The sequence below is a fragment of the Natator depressus genome, chromosome 8 (genome assembly GCF_965152275.1).
Source record: "Natator depressus isolate rNatDep1 chromosome 8, rNatDep2.hap1, whole genome shotgun sequence".
Taxonomy (NCBI): Eukaryota; Metazoa; Chordata; order Testudines; family Cheloniidae; genus Natator; species Natator depressus.
Genome location: NC_134241.1, coordinates 20782128 through 20798553, shown reverse-complemented (window position 1 = coordinate 20798553; position 16426 = coordinate 20782128). Strand labels below are relative to the sequence as shown.

Below are 16426 nucleotides of genomic sequence, written 5' to 3'. Positions count from 1 at the left end.
CAGACACGTGGCCTTAAACAAATGGTTTTGAATCCACCTCATCCCTCACAGAGCAGGGTCCCCAGCACAGTGGGTGATAGTCCTAGAGTGTCGTCATGGAAATAAAAATAACTTGAGCCAACTGGCCTCTGGACACCTCCAAGGGGTCTCCTAAGGCTGTCCTCTCAGCTTGCCCACGTCAGCAGTGACTGCTAGTGTTGCCATCTGAAGGCTGTTGGGGGCCTGTGTGAAATGGCTGTTCTTTGTGGACATGGTCAAGATATAGGCCCCTAAATTATGGGCCAGATTATCCACAGTGCTGAGCACCCAGCAGATTCAGTTGACCTCTGTTGGACTTGTGGGTGCTCAGCACATCTGAGATTTGAGCCACTTATTTAGGAGCCTAACTAGATTTAAGAGCCTAATTTTAGGCTCCTGTTTCCAAATATCTTGGCCCATGTGTCCACATGACAAAAATCACCCCCAGAGTCGGCTCCCTTGTTGGTGACCTCTGCTGAAAAGGACAGGGGTGGAATGGAGAATGAAACGCTAGTGCAGCAAGGCACTTCAGCGCAGGGGGAGCCCCTCTGAAGTTAACAGAACAACCCACATGCTTCAAGTGAAGCACATCCTTAATTACTTGGAAGGGACTATGTGAGTGCTTTAGGCCTAGTTTTGGGAATTTGTTCGAAAAGAGAATTAGCTTACAGATGTCATAGAAATTACTTCATGGATTTAACAAAGAAATCAGAAAATAGCTTTTGCTTTGAATTTTAACATGGAAACACAAACACAAGAAGATTAATTGTATTAGTTCCTAATTTTTGAGAACCAGAAAGAGGACATTGCAGTAAAAGTTAAACTAATTATCAGAGTCAAATATATATGTATGTATCACACACACACACACACACACACACACACACACACGATTTCAGCCCTACTTTTCTGTTAGCAGATTGTACATGAGCAACTGCTGATTTTTCCCTTCAAATTTTCCTGTGAAATGTTTGGTCTTTAGATTATTCCCTCAACAAATGGCTTGTGTGTTTGATAATGGAGCGGGGTTGATTCATTTTGATTGGACACGGTCATGGTCTAGTTTGTGACTTCTGGATAGTTAGGTTTCCAGTGAGAATGCTCATGTTTGAGTTCTGAATTTGCTTTCCACAGATAGTCTTTAAAATTGGGTGTTTTCATGAATGCACAAGTGGTGGGAGCCAGTGGATTATTTTTTTTATTTTATTTGCAGCCAGGTTCATTCATCTCTGCTAGTTAGACTGGGCTTGGATATTAAGCTGAAGGAAGTTCAGAAAGAAAACAAACAGTATAAAGAGGAAAAGTAAATTAGATGTTAAAATCCATTCCATTTTAAGAATCTTTGCTGCTGTTAGTGACTGGGAGTGACTGTGGTCTTTTAAAGCCTGACCACTTTCCCTTCAAACTGTAAATTCCTGTAAGGTGGTAAGTGCTGCTCATGCAGCCATTTGCCCTGTTGCTGTGGATTCACCCAGGTGTAGACCCACCTTCCAGCTTGTTGCATACAGACCAGGCAAGGAGCATGGTTGAGCGGACTCCTGACTGGTTGGAGAGAATAGTTGTCAGCTGGTGGTTGTGGGAGCATGTTCAAAAGGATGCCCCCAGCTAAAGGGTCTGCTGCTTGTTTTCAGGCTGGTGGTTTGTGAGCACATCTGATGAGCAAGGCTGGGTCCCAGCTACATGCCTGGAAGCTCAGGATGGTGTCCAGGATGAATTCTCAATGCAGCCCGAAGAAGGTAAGAAGCCAGTTTGAGAAGAGCTGATCCACCACTCTATCCAAGTATGCATGGGACTTCCTGGGCTGCTTAGACCTTTTCCATTTAGCACGATGGAGCCCAGGGCAACAAACCTACAAGTGACCTTGGGTCGGGGCATTTAACAAGGCATGGCCTTAATCTCCCTATCTTCCCACCAGGAGTCAAGATGAGAACTGCAGCCAGCTGTTCTGGTGCCACTGGCAGAGAAGTTGGATGCTGATGGGTTTGAATGAGTGGCCTGCCCTTCCCCCTCTGCCGCAAAAGGGGCTGTGTGTATCACCTCCCCAAAACACCCAGTCCTGCAACCTTGGGGAGCCACAAGCCCTAATCTGGATCCCTGTATCTGTGTAGTTGTTCACTTGCTATTAGTAAGAACAGCAGGTCCAGGGTGGGGGCGGGGGCCTTGCCTCTCCTATTTCACGTGAGCTGTGGCCTTCCCCTTATTAGAGAGGTGGGTGCGTGGGGCAGGCAGGAGAAAGGAGAATACAGTGGCACGTGCTGTCGGAATAACAAGAGTACAAGCTTTATTTAAGGTAACTCAGACGTGCCCCATGCTCCCATACAACACATCCTGACCTCTCTAGGAGCTTGAGCTCCAAGAAGTCTGGGCTTAATTTAGGTCCATAGTTAGGTTTACCCCACAGCCTGGGGAGGGGGTCGCGTGGGGAGGACCAGTGACCTGAAACCCAGATGAATACAATCTGACAGCTCCATGGTGTCATCCCTGCCTTCTTCCTACGGGCGAGACTACAAGGTCTGTTGCTGCCTCCTTACGTCCTCTTTTGTCCCTCTCCTGCTTCCCTGACGTGCTCCTCCCAGTCCCTTGGAGATACTGGTCTCTGCCCAGGCATGTTGGCCGCCGTCGGACCCTTGGGGACTTGTACACCAGTGGATGGGGTCAAGGTGGATGCTATAGAGACTTTTTCCGCTGCCTTTGTTCTGTGCTTGGAGCCTTGCCTGTGTCTGTCTGCATGCGCTGCAGCCTGTGGTATTTGTATGCCTGGCATGTGGTGAACTCTGCTGGTGCCAGCCCCTCTGCATTCCACTGGTGCCTGTGTGCATTGCTGCCTCCTGCTGGCGGTATTGTCAAACCTGCTCACATCAATAATCAGTCCCTCTGCTGGCTACTCTTTTAGCTCACTGGGTAAAGGCCTATCTATTCTGGGCCTGAAGGCTGGAGTTTCTGCTCCCTGATACCATATGTGTGCAGAGCTTGTACACTGGGCTGTGAACCTGGATCTTAGCACTTCAGCGGGGGGTTAGGAGGTGAGGGCTTAGCTCAGAGCTCCTGGATTGACAGGACATTTCTTAGCTTTGACTCAGCATGCAAAGCGGGTGGAGAGTCATGTGGAAAATGAGCTTCCAGCTCTCCAGTGGGCAGTTCTGTTCCAGGGGTGCAGAGGCGGGAAAACTGTAGGGTGGAGAAACATGACGCTGCAGCATCTCTGAGTTTTGAGTTTTTCCCCAGGTGGTCTGCATCTTATTCCATAACCGGCTAAGTGCAAGCCCTGCATGGGTTTGCCCCTCAAAAGCAGGGACAGGGTGAGGGAGATAAGAAAATAAGGAACAGCTGGTTGATCTAACAGCATCTTGTTTGCAAAGTGAGCGTTGCTAACAGGTTGTTTTGTCCTTGCATCTCCTTCCCCGTTAGAAATAAGACCTTCATATCCCTGCCCACAGTCACTCAGTCCAGGAGATAGGGCACCAGACTAGGAATCTGTTCCCAGCTCTGCATCTCACTCATTGTGTGACCTTGGCAAAGTCACTTCCCCACTCTGTGCTCGAGTTCCTCCTCTGTAAAAGGGTGTGTTAGTACAGACCTACCTTTGGAGAGGGATTTGAGATCTCTGCATGAGAAGTTATTTCTATATGTGCTTTTTAATTATTGTTCCATGGTGCCCCCTTTCTGAACTATGGCTAACACAGCATCATGGCGCACCAGGGTGGCCCAGTGACTGGGTGGGTAGAGAGGTGGGAAAATTTAGATTAAAGCAATGGACACCCTGAAGCACAATCTCCAGGTTAGCTGTGAGCTAAAGGAGTGGCAAAAGAGCTGGGTTTCTGAAAGGGGCCATGTCCAATTCTGCTGGTCTAGAAGAAATAGTGGTTGTAATATAGGGATTCAAGGCAGCAAGGGGTGGGGTGAATCCTTGAGGCTTTAAAAATAACAGAGGGGACAACCCTGAACGAAAATGGGAACTGTTCAGAGTGTTAAGCCAACCTTGCCTGGGCCAGGTCTGTCCTCCCATGTGGAATGCAGACTGAGACTCTATGGCCCTGCCCAGTGTGTTGGTGAACTGGTGTGCGCTTGTACTTTTCAAAGCAAATCCATCGGCATTTGGAAATGTATTTTACTGACAAGTCTGTTCCAAATGAGCGTGCGTGCGTGTGTAGGCGTGCACTCTTAGTGTGGCTCCTATTCTAATGAAATTTGGTTTTCCTAAAATAAGCCATTTATGACACTGTGTTTGTACTTAACAGAGGAGAAGTACACAGTCATTTACCCATATACCGCTAGAGATGAGGATGAAATGAACCTAGACAAAGGGGCTGTGGTAGAAGTGATCCAGAAAAACCTTGAGGGCTGGTGGAAAATCAGGTACCTTCCTCCCTCTTGCTATTCTCACAGGGTGAGGTGGTGTTTATACAAAGGTGGGGGGGGGGCCCTTGAGTGTGTGGGAGGAATAATCTGAACGATCTTTTTAAGGTGTGTGTCTGAGGGGGGCTTCCCCCCAAATCCTAGGGGGTGGTATCCTCTAGCTCAATGTATTAGGGAAACAGCACGGGCTAGCAGATGGAGAGCAAGACTGGGAGTTGGTGCCTCTGGGTTCTCTTCCCAGCCCTGCCACTGACTCACTGTGTGGTCTGGGGTTCTGGTTATCCAAGCTGTAAAATGGGTGCCAAGATCATGATCCTTGCCCATCTTTCATCCCTAGATCTCAGAGCACTTCAGAAAAGTGTCAGGTAAATGCACAGTATTATTACCGCTGCTAAAATGCCAAAGGCACTAACAGTAGAGCAAGCAGGAAGAGATGCCAATGTGGCAGCCTTGTTCTGCCTGGTTTTTCTGGAAAGGGAAAAGGGGGGTGGTTAAGGGCACGTCTACACTGTAGAAGCTATTGTGTGTGTCAGAGGACCTTGATATGTGATGATCTCTGACACAGCTCTGTCTTCTCGCCTGACTTTCTCTGTCTAATGTATCTGTCCAAGTCTTATATGACCCCAATCAACGTCGTTTGCTGTTGCAGTGCAGATAGGACTGAACCCTGGTCTCACTTCATTCCCAAACCACTACAGCCCTGCTAAGGTCATGCCCTAGCACAGCTCAGGCACATGGTTAAAACGCAGATCAGTCCCATCTTGATGCAAGGGTGAGCTGTGTTTTAATTGTGTTGGGGGAAGCAATGACACCACGGTGATACCTCAACAGCATAGGGGAGACCTATAGCAGCCCCTTAATCTTACTGCATGCATCATTGTCATGGAAATGCCAGTGTGCTGGTGACTGTACATATGTCCTGTATGAGGGCCACCTATGCAGGCTAGATCCTCTGACTGTATTATGGGGCTTTTCTTGAAACGTTGTCATCCAGGCCAGACCTGCTGTCCTCAGCCTGTTTCACAGGCCAAAAATCTCTGAGCATCCAGGGCTAAGGCTCATTTAGTCTCAGAGGCTGGGCGGGTGTTTGCAGGCTAGCAACGGGCACGTGCAGAGTTGGGTGGGAGACGCCTTGGTTTTCTTAACCTTGCACTGAACCTGTGGAGTTGGCAGCAGCCAGGCCGAAAGAATGCACGTTGATTTCTTAAACTGGGAAAAGCTGCTGTGAAAAGCCCAAGACAATTACAAGCTCAGCATCTGGTGCCATCTGAGCCCTATGACTTCACCCCCAGCCAGCGGGGAGAGGTCTCCTGAGCTTGGCGTGAGATCCTCGGGTATGGCTTTTTCAATCAGAGCGAGGGGGTTGGGTTCTCCACCAGACTTTGTGTGAATTTAGTGCAGGGAAAGGAGCCAGACAGCCCTGCACACTGAATGCCTGTGTTTTAAATCAAAGAGCAGGTACCTAATGGGCAGCAGCGGCTGTTCAGGTTCCCCCGACGCTGCCCTGCCACTTTGCCTCACTCCGGATCTGAGCAATTCCTGAAGGGGAGAGAGGAGAGGCGATTTCATTGCCCACTTAGTCCCAGATCCCTATGCTGAGTCTGCCTGCAAAGGGGAGCCAGTCAGGGGTGGAGCTTTCTGTGATGTGGACACCGGACCCTGGAAACATGGACTGAAACCAAACCAGCTCGTTTCACACAGAGGCCTGTGTGGACAGGTCTTGCTCAGCACCTACGGGATCTGCCAGCTAGCATTGTATGTGACTCAACACTGATCCCCGGGCCCAGCCACTCCCTCGCCCAAATGTAGTTGGGCATATGTGTGGGTTGGCTCACTGGAGCAGGCAGAGCTCTGAGGTGTAGGGAGGTGCTGAAGTAAGAGAGGTTGGTGCTGGCACGAGCCCCAGCTGATGAGGCTGAAGGAAGGATCCTGTTGTTACAGGTATCAGGGTCAAGAGGGCTGGGCCCCGGCATCCTATCTGAAGAAAGGAACTGGAGAGATGTTTACACAGAAATTGGGATCTGGCTCATCCACCCACTCATGTGCCCTGGATCTGGATGGCGTTCCCCGGCAGCAGAACTCGACGGGCCGAGAGAAGGACGGGCCCAACAACCAAAGAGAGGGGAGGTTTGATGGCCGACCATTACCACAGGCTGACATTCGACGCAGTAAGTGGGCAGTGGGGAGATTCTAAAGGTTGGGTGTTTGGTGCAGCTCCTCCAGCGTGGCTGTGTTGCTGAACAGTGCAGCCGGACGCAGGGGAGGAAGCCAGCTGCCCTTCCAAGGGCTCCTGGGCACTGGGTGGTTTTTCACTATGTCTGGACATGACTGTGTTAAGAACGAGGCTCTTAGTGGAGATCAGGGAGACTGGCCTGGGAGCCAGTGAGGATCGTTTTGTGTAGTTACCTGAGATCTTTAGATCTCTCTAATGGGGCAGAAGCCAACATGGGTTCTGCTCCCCCTCCACCAAGTCTTCCCTTTCTCCTTCTCATGAATGAGGCACATCTCATCCCCCCTTGGTAGCTGTGAGTGGGTGGGTGCTTCTGGATCGTCCCTGCAAGGTTAATCACTGGAACCGGGTTTGAATGCAGGTTTCTACATCGGTAAGACAAGTGCACTAATATGCCACCCAGTTTCCCCCTCCCATGCATGCCCACTTGTGCACTGTGGCTTTTGCTTCTGGCTGGGCTCCCCTGGCATCTCTGCAAAGGGCTGGGTGTGCTAGAAAGGCTCTAGGTCCCTGTAGTTCCTGAACAGATAAGGCTCTGTCTGACTCAGTTTGCTTTAGGAGAAATGAGGAGCAGGGGGGCAGCCTAGCTGCACTCTGTGGGGAGGGAAGGGCATAAGGTTTGGATGTGGGGTTTGTTGCTGCTCTCCTCTGAAATGTGTCCTTTTGGGAACGTGTTGACACTGCGCCTCGAACCTCAATGGAATCTGGAATTGTTTCTCCACAGAGTCGCCAAAGATGAGGCAGAGGCCCCCTCCTCGCCGAGATCTCACTATAGTAAGTGTCCTCCTGGACCCAGATGTCCCACTGGCCATCACTGCCACCTCCCCAGGGGAAAAGTCCCTCTGCCAGAGACATTTGTATCTCCCTTGGCTCTGGATCCAGGAGAATGAAGCTTCTGGGGCAGAAGAGATGGGAGAATGCTCTCAGAAGGGAGCTCTGGTTCCTTCATGTTCCCTGCTTGGAATCTCTCCATGTGCAATGGCTCTGTTGCGTGCAGATGGATCTAATGCAGGGGCTGGGCCTTCCTGCAGCCATAAACTTCATCTGGTTGTATTTATTCTCTAAGCAAAACTTAGTTGCTTTGTTTTTTAAGTCAAGAGGATGGTTGGATTGAATAAAATGTTCATCCCGCGGGTTACAGACTTGCCACAGTTAGATTGCAAACTCGCCCCCTTTCCCTGGGGCTGGCAAGCCTACAGGACTAGTAACTGGGTCGGATGTGCCATTGAAAGCAAACTGGACGATTTTGTGTCCAGCCTGAAGACAGGGTAAGTAGCTATGTCTATGAGGGTGCTCTGTGTGCCAAGTGGGTTACCCAGTGATGCTGTCTGGCAGCGTGCTTCTCTCTGGCTAGTTAGCCACTGAGAGCCATCCATGCAAGTGTTCGAATGCATCTTCCGAGAGATGAGCTGAATGAATGTTTTTTATTGCAATAGCCACGTGGTTTGAACCTGCCTAAACCTCCCATCCCTCCCCAAGTGGAAGAAGAATATTACACCATTGCTGACTTCCAGACCACCATCCCCGACGGCATCAGCTTCCAGGCAGGAATGAAAGTGGAGGTGAGACTACATGCCATCTTCCCTCCCTCCCTCTCACTTCTCCGAGTCACCCATTCAGTTAACTGGAAGTGAGTCTGGGATCACCCTCTCATCGACCCCCATTGAGGTTTTTCATGGGTGAGGTTCAAAAAAGAACTAGAAAAGTTCATGGAGGATAGGTCCATCGATAGCTATTAGCCAGAAAGGGCAGGGATGGTGTCCCTAGCCTCTGTTTGTTAGAAACTGGGAATGGGCGACAGGGGATGGATCACTTGATGGTGACCTGTTCTGTCCATTCCCTCTGGAGCACCTGGCATTGGCCACTGTCGGAAGACAGGATACTGCGCGAGATGGACCTTTGGTCTGACCCAGTATGGCCGTTCTTATGCTTTAATGGTCTATTCCAGGCCTGGCGGGCTGTATGTCGCATCACTCCCAAATCCCGTTAGCCCTGGGGTGAGTTTCCAGATGTGGAGTCCATTGCCAGTCATAGAGGCACTATTAGCTGCCCCGGGGAGAGGCTGAATCCTGGTGGTAGCCCCATCTGTGTGCTTGGAGGGTTGATTCCATGCCAGGCAAAATGAACCTCCAGTACATGGGAGGGATCCTCCACATGCTCATAGCATTTTGGAGCCTCTGACCCTCAAATGCCCTATTGGACTCAGGTGTGCAGCCCAGTGCCAGGGTGCTTGTGCGCCTGCACCAGTGACAACTGGAAGCCTCTTGACTAATAGCGATAGGTTCCTCCTCCTTCCAGAGATGGGGCTTTCATTCACCTAGTCACAGGTCTGGTGTACACTTAAAAGTTTTGCCAGCATATCTGTGTCTGTTAGGAGTGTGAAAAAATCACATGCCCTCCCGCTGGCGTAGCTGTGCTGGTAGAAGCCCTAGCATAGACGCTGTTATACTGGCAAAAGAATCCTGGTATAGGCTATTCCGGCAAAAGGACTCTCTTGCCAGAATAAAAGCTGCGTCTCCACTTGGACAGTTTGCTGGTATAGCTACGCTGGCAAACCCTTTCTAGTGTAGATCCAGGACAAACTAACTTACCATGCCTTCAGTGGCTGGGGGTTTCAGTGAGCTGCGTGTGGTAACTGTCTTGGCTGGATGGCTCAGCAGTGTCACCCAGTGGCCAGTTGCATTATGTGTGTTGATTTTTTTTTTTTTTCCCCTCTGAAGTCTTGAAAAATCTCAGACTGTCCTTGTCTCCTGTTCAGGGTCAGAGAGAGCTGAAGTGTGACTCTGAACCCAGCAGAACCTCCCTCATGTGCTGGTGTGCCTGAGATGTTTTTTCTTTTGAAAAATACTGTGAATTTGGTAAAAACAACGAGGAGTCCTTGTGGCACCTTAGAGACTAACAAATTTATTTGGGCATAAGCTTTCGTGGGCTAGAACCCACATCATCAGATGCTAATGAAAATGGAGAATGTAGAGAAGCCAGTATCTCCAAATGGGCATGTGGGTTTAAAAACGTGGGCCAAAATCAGCTAGGGCCAGGCAGAGTACAGGCACTGAGACAGCTTCCCCCCCATGCACATATACCAGTACGCCTCTGTCTTGACCTGCAGCCCTTCTGCTATTCCCGCCCCACTGCTCTGCCAATCCTCCTCTCTCCTGGCCTGAAGCATCCTCTGTAGTGAGAGGGACCCAGGACTGAAATAACAAACAGCTCTGCCAGTGCATCCCAGTTCTGACCCAGGGCAACCTTTGCAATTCTATCCTCACCTCTTCTAATGAAACTCCCCCTGCAGGCACCCTGCTCTTGCAGTGCTAGTCATGTCCAACGTGCAGAGTCTTCTGATGTGGCAATAGTAAAAACTTGGTTTAAACCCATCAAACTCACTTCCCCTGTGATTATATCAAGTTTTGATACTGGGCTTGTGGAGGTGACAACAGTGTTGTCTAGTACCTGGAGCACTGGACTGGGACTTGGGGAAACCTGAGATCTGTTCCTGGCTCTGCCACTGTCCTGCTGGATGAGCTTGGGCCAAGTCACTTCACCTTTCTGTGCCTCTTTTTTCCCCACCTGTAAAATGATGATAATTCTCTCTCTTATAAAATGCTTTGAGATCTCTGGATGAAAAGCGATATAGACGAGAGGTGATATTATTATCTTTATTATTTTTATTATTTGTTGGCCCATTGCACCTTATTTGCTCATGGTCCAACTTTTCAGAGGTGTGAGCCCGCATTTCTAGGCCGCACTTTTTTTGCCCTTTGGTTCATAGGCAGCTGTTGTGCAGAGAGGCCTGGTTATGTATTTCTAAGATGTGATGGTCATGTTTCTTTTTCTAGGTGATCGAGAAGAACCTGAGTGGCTGGTGGTACATTCAGATTGAGGAGAAGGAAGGCTGGGCCCCAGCTACCTTTATTGATAAATACAAGAAAACTAGCAACGCTTCTAGACCTAACTTTCTAGCACCGTTGCCTAATGAGATGGCCCAGCTCCAGCTTGGCGAGGCAACTGCAGAGAGCAACACCAACGAAGAAGCCATCGGGCCATCCAGGCCTCTGCCTGAAGCTCCACCTAATGGTATAGACTGTGGAATAAAATGGGCCAAAGACTGGAAGGGGAAGGAGGCTCTCAAGAGTGCCCCCTTGGAGAGCAGCGATGTAGCCGCTGGCTATGAGGAGATCTCTGATCCGGATACAGAGGAGAAGCCCAGCCTCCCACCCAGGAAGGAGTCGATCATTAAATCCGAAGGTGAGTTAACGGAGAGGCAGAGGCCTCCACCCAAGCCCCCAGGCATGATTTTGCCAATGATCCCTCCAAAGCAGACAGTCGCCCCGAGGGACAGCAGGAAGCCAGAGCTGAAAACGGAAAAGGGCAAACTGTTCCAGCTGAAAAACGAAATGGGCCTGGAGTGCGGGCACAAGGTGTCAGCCAAAGAAGTGAAGAAGCCGAACCTCCGACCCACTGTCAAGCCAGCCAAGCCAAAAGCTGAGCCCCCAGAAGACAAGTCTGAGCCAATGACCCAGAATCCCTTCTTGAAATCAAAACCTCAGGTCAGGCCGAAACCAACTGCAGCCCCCAGGACAGACCCACCTCAGGCAGATGATAAACTGGACATTGGCAATCTGAGAAGCAAGCTCAGACCTGCAAAGTCCCAAGAGAAACCCTCTGAGCAGGACCCCATGCCTACTGAAAATTTCTTCAATAACAGTGCGCTCCCAGCAGAGCTTTCTGGCAAGCCTCAGGAGCGACCGAGCGTGGAGAACAGACCCCCAACCAAACAGGACAGCCAGATCCCAAAGGAGGCTCCACCCAGAGCTCCCTTCAGCCTGCCAAAGATGGCTGACAGTGAGCCCAAGAACAGCTCCCCGACTCCCAGAGAACCACCGCTTCAGCGGCCAGTGGTGCCACCCAGGAGACCTCCTCCTCCAAAGAAAGTGGTATCCTCCTCCTCTGGCCCCACTTCAGACCTGAAAGCCCCACAGAGGGAAGTGCCTGAAATCAGAGCTGCCTCGGTGCCTGGCCGGCCCATGCTGGTTCCACCAAAGGCCAAACCATTTCTGCCTGCTGTGTGCCAAGATGAAGCCAAAGGGAAAAGCAGCTTAGGCCCAAAGCTAACGCCCAAGCAGGTGGAGAGAGCAGAAGCCAGGGAGAGGACAGCTGCCCCCTTCACCAATCCAGACATCTCCAAAGAAGCCCTCTATGTGGCTGTGGCAGATTTTGAAGGAGATGAAGAGACCAGCAGCTTTAAAGAAGGGACCTTATTTGAAGTTCGTGAGAAGAACAGCAGCGGCTGGTGGTTTTGCAAGGTCCTAACTGGGGGACCTTGTTGGGAGGGCTGGATTCCCTCCAATTATCTAAGGAAGAAGCCATAGTCTGCCCTCAGTTTACACAGTTGAAGGTTCCTGTTCTTTCACCTGAGTATTTAATTAGCTTATTAATTTATAGTTTTCCATAATGCTGGCTTAAAAATATGTGGGATACTGTACATTCCAATTTGTGCCATTCCTGAGGCAGAATTCAAGAAGCAGCTTGACATAACGCAGCTAGGCCTTCATTCCTGCTCTGTCTGCTCCCCCCTTCATAGGAAATACTTTCCTCTGTCCATCTATGGCAGCCCAGCCCCTGTAGATGGACATGTGAAGTTGTTTCTCAACAAACTTCTTAGTGTATGTTGGCAAAGGCAGTTCCCTCCCCACCATAGGAAAATTGTTGGTGCCCACTAGGCTTTTTGACGAAACTACAGGGAAACGAGAGGAAATTCAGCCACGATCCAGGTAAAGAAATGAAGCCAGCCCCACTCACCAAATGGAAACTGGAATAACAAAAGGAGTTGCTTTTCCCGGTGGCTCAGGGTCACTGTTAAATGTCTGATACTGTATTGCCAAGTCCAGCCATACACCGGAACCACAGGAAACTATGGGGACAAGGAGAAACAGTACTTCAAAATCAGGTCCATATAGCTGTGTGTGCATTGACATGCTCACTCATGGCCATGTGTCGCAGTCTAGTTAAGTTTGTGCCTTGCTTGCTTGTACCATCAAACACAGTCCTTTTACCGCTTGTTGTTTCCTCTACAATGATGGCTGTTAATTTAAATATAATTTAGGGTTTTTTAAAAGATACACTAATGGAATGGAGGGTCCTCTGTGCTCTGCCAGGGCCCTGCTCGGACTTGTGCCTGATGGTGATTCAGGCAAGCTATGTCACATTTCATTTCAGTGGCTGGAGAGAACTATGCAGCATGTTTCACTGCAGGCTTGGCAAAGAGAACTCGAATGATCCTGGGAGAGAAGGGTGCACCCCTCTTCCCAGCACAGACTGAAACTCTGCATTTCATACTGGACTGCCCAGGGAAATGGTTCCCTTGACCCGTGTTCCCATGGTGCCCCAGGGCTGGCAGGCAGCAGCTAGAAGGTGGCTGTACTGTAATGGGCGCTGGTATCATCTAGTACAATCCAGAGTGTCGGCTTGGTCCCTGGAGATGAAAAAGGATGGGGAGCATGTGTGACTTTTCTGGTACTCAGGTGTTTCTGTTTCTCTTAGGCTTGGCTCTCCCTTGTTTTGGTCTCCTTTGGGGTGGGAGAATATAGTGCCTTTTGTTGATACCTTGCTTCCCATTTAAAGAGATCTCATCCCCTAACCAAGCTGGGCTTGTTAAACTCTCTCTGAAATGGCTTATCTGCCTGTTTCTTCATCTATCTTTCAAGCTGTTCTGGAGATACTTTCACTGTGTCCCCCATGTCTGTGCATATGTCAGTGTGCTTGGAGGTTTCACTTAAAATAAAGTCTGTTTCAGCATGTTCACCCTCCTGCCTGCTTGGCCTAACCCCACGTGCTTGCAGTGCTGCTGATTCCAGGAAGAAAGTAGGTTTCATCTGATTGGCTGTCACTCCCTCACATCCCTTTCTTTCCTTTTGTACTCAGCTGGCTGTGGATTCAGTGCAGTGCCTTCTCTATCCTAGAAGAGTTTTAAGCCCCACTCTTGAGGATTACCACTTGCCATGTCAGAACTCCTTCCCACCTGCCACATGCTAACTGTAGCAGTAAGCACTGCAGAGGTGACTCCCAGATACAGTTTCCATTGTGTGGAACCTGTGTAGAATTCCATCTAAAGCAAAGTCCAACAGAATCAGATACTGACAACCTTATTGATGCAGCATGACAAGTCACATCAGGGTATTTTGTCCCCATGCACACAGTCCCATCCCCTGGACAACTATTCGATTAACTCCATTCCTATTCATCAAGTCTTTATCACAAAGGTATACATAGGATTATTAATCTTAGTTTATAGAGCACAAACTTAATGAGAACTGTACTGTACCTGTCTGTTTCTCTCTTTCTCCCTCCATCCCCCCTTCTCTTTTTTCCCTTTATCTAGAGCTTTATAAGATTGCAGATTGTGGGTCATGTGGTAACTAATAATCTCATTGTTTTGGGTGACCCTTGGTACATACTTTATAGTAGGATCCACCAATGCAAGGTGACTCATGTAGTATTTGTGATGTGGTTATATGCTCCCAGCAGAATCAGGTAGCAATTTAACCCTACAACGTTGCTGCATTGCATCCCTTTGCTTAGTTAAAACTCCTCCTTTGTGTAAATATGGACGTGGCTGATTATGGGTTAAGAGTGGGCTGGGCAGCAGTAAAACTTTGTTCATGTCTTCTTTGAGTTGTGAAGGTACTAGACAGAATTGTGTCCCTTCTCTTTCACTCGTCTTGGGCTGCTTCTATGCTATCAGTTCGCACACACATACTCATGCTAGCTTGATGAGAGCGAGCACAAGTGCAGACAGCCGTGTGGCCGTGGTATCACGAGCAGTGGCATGGCTTAGCCAGGCTGAATATGTACCTACAGGGTGCAGGTGGGTTTGTACTTGAACCAGCAAATATAGAAACTGTGCTTGCTTTCCCTGTGGTATTTCATGTCTCTCTGTCACTCTTAGATTGATCTTTGTTCCACTTCAGTGAGACAATGTCATTTCTGTTGCTTTCGTGCCAAATTAGGGCTATTTTTCCCCACACTAAATGCTGAGACTGTGAGTGTTAATGAATGTTTCATTCTAATACATTGAGCCAACTACAGGGATTATTACAGGATTGATCTGTAGTTACTGCACAGGCCTCACGTAGCTATGGGTTAGTTACCGTCACCCGCTGTATAAGTGGTGGGAACACTTGAAAGGACCAGAAGCCCTGTAAACTAGCTGGCTTAGAGAACACAAATAATCATCTTATGCCCCTGCCTCTTCCTAGTCTTTCCCACCGCCCTGCCCTTGCCATATATGAAATCAGAAAGGATCTCAGGCTGGCAAAGAGGATCCCAGTGTGGAAGAGGCTGAAAACTTTACTACATGACACCCTCCTTTTTATCTGGGATCTACAACAAAACTCCTCAGACGCAGATAATATGGTTCAGTGCTCAGAGCAGGGGGGACAACCTTCTGATTCTCTCCCTGTCTCTGCTACTGAAGCTCTGTCACCACAGGCAGGGCATGTCACCTCTGTGCCTTGTTTACCTGTCTGTAAAATGGGGATAATTCTACTGACCTACCTTGCTGGGGGATTGGGAGTTTCAGTTAGCTAATGCTTGCAAAGCACTTTGAGAACCTAAGCCAGAAGGCACTAGAGAAGGGCAGAGTTTCATTTTAAATACGATTCCCTGGTACCTTAGCATTAAACTCCCCCATTGTTACAAAGTACCTGCCTTCCATGGAAACCCCTCACCGTGCAGCTCAGCAATTAGCGTTTGCTGTGTGGGTGAACAGTACCATATTTTTTGTATAACGAACCTGGCTTTTCGGCTCTTCAGCTCAGTGTATCGCAGGTAGGCTGGAGGCCTCAACTGCAAACTGTGGAAGACTGTTTGTTTGTCTCCTTATACTATGTAAACACGTATAAATCTCTACATTACTGTGGGTGGGCAGGGGTGCCTGAGGAAGGTAAATATGGCCTATGTAAATGCCATACCTATACTTTCACCATTAGGGTTGTTTGGTATGGAGGGAGGGGGGATTGTTTTGCTTTGTTTTTTAAATAAAAAAAAATTGCTTGACTGGTTTCAAGCAGAATTGTGACCATGTCTGTGGTTGGTGTGTGTTTGTGCTGCTAAGGAGCTGGCTGACATGGCAGCTGAGTCTCTGTGGTGCTGGGCTACAGGGCTGCAATGCAGTGTTATTTTGGAAAGTATGTTGCATCCACGTTAGAGCATGACAGAAAATCCACATGGTACCAGGCCCTTCTGTTTGCTGCCTGTTCTCATTGGGGAGCTAAAGGGATTGCTCTCCTCCATCAAGGTTTTTACACAGTGTCAGCACAGCTTCTTCATTTATCACTTTCTTTGCCCCTCTGTGTGTCTCACAAAGCTGGTGAGCCACATTTCAGTCCGTACTTCTTAGCTGGGAACAGAGGAGCTGCTCTTCAAAGACCTCCTGGGAAGATCTTTTTATGATGACTGTCAAGCCCATCCAAAGAGCCACTGATCATCTCTGCTGAACAGACTGTAAGAATGGCCATACTGGGTCAGACCAATGGTCCATCTACCCAGTATGCTGTCTTCCAGCAGTGGCCAATGCCAGATGTTTCAGAGGGAATGAACAGAACAAGGCAATTATTGCGTGATCCATCCCCTGTTGTACAGTCCCAGTTTCTGGCAGTCAGAGGTTTAGGGACACCTGGAGCATGGGGCAGCATCCCTGGCCATCTGCTAATAGCCAGTGGTGGATCTATCCTCCATGATAAGTCCAGCAGTCAACATCCTGGGACAGAGAATGAGAGTGGAATGGAGTTTAGATGCAAAGTGAAACTTTTTAAATTAGTTGGT

General features: G+C 49.0%; 1 protein-coding gene across 2 annotated transcripts in view; it reads left to right on the top strand.

Annotated features, from left to right (window-relative positions):
* Nucleotides 1-15610, top strand: part of SH3PXD2B (SH3 and PX domains 2B) — a 116632-nt gene extending 101022 nt beyond the window's left edge. Inside the window, exons 8-14 of one of the 2 annotated variants that reach the window (XM_074960574.1) lie at nt 1650-1754; nt 2595-2678; nt 4257-4374; nt 6316-6542; nt 7329-7378; nt 8041-8166; nt 10441-15610. In XM_074960574.1, the coding sequence (XP_074816675.1) occupies nt 1650-1754; nt 2595-2678; nt 4257-4374; nt 6316-6542; nt 7329-7378; nt 8041-8166; nt 10441-11973 (2243 nt within the window). In that variant the 3' untranslated portion in view covers nt 11974-15610. The remainder of the gene's footprint in view (nt 1-1649; nt 1755-2594; nt 2679-4256; nt 4375-6315; nt 6543-7328; nt 7379-8040; nt 8167-10440) is intronic. The other variant, XM_074960575.1, reaches the window with a different exon arrangement.
* Nucleotides 15611-16426: the final 816 nt, after the last annotated feature.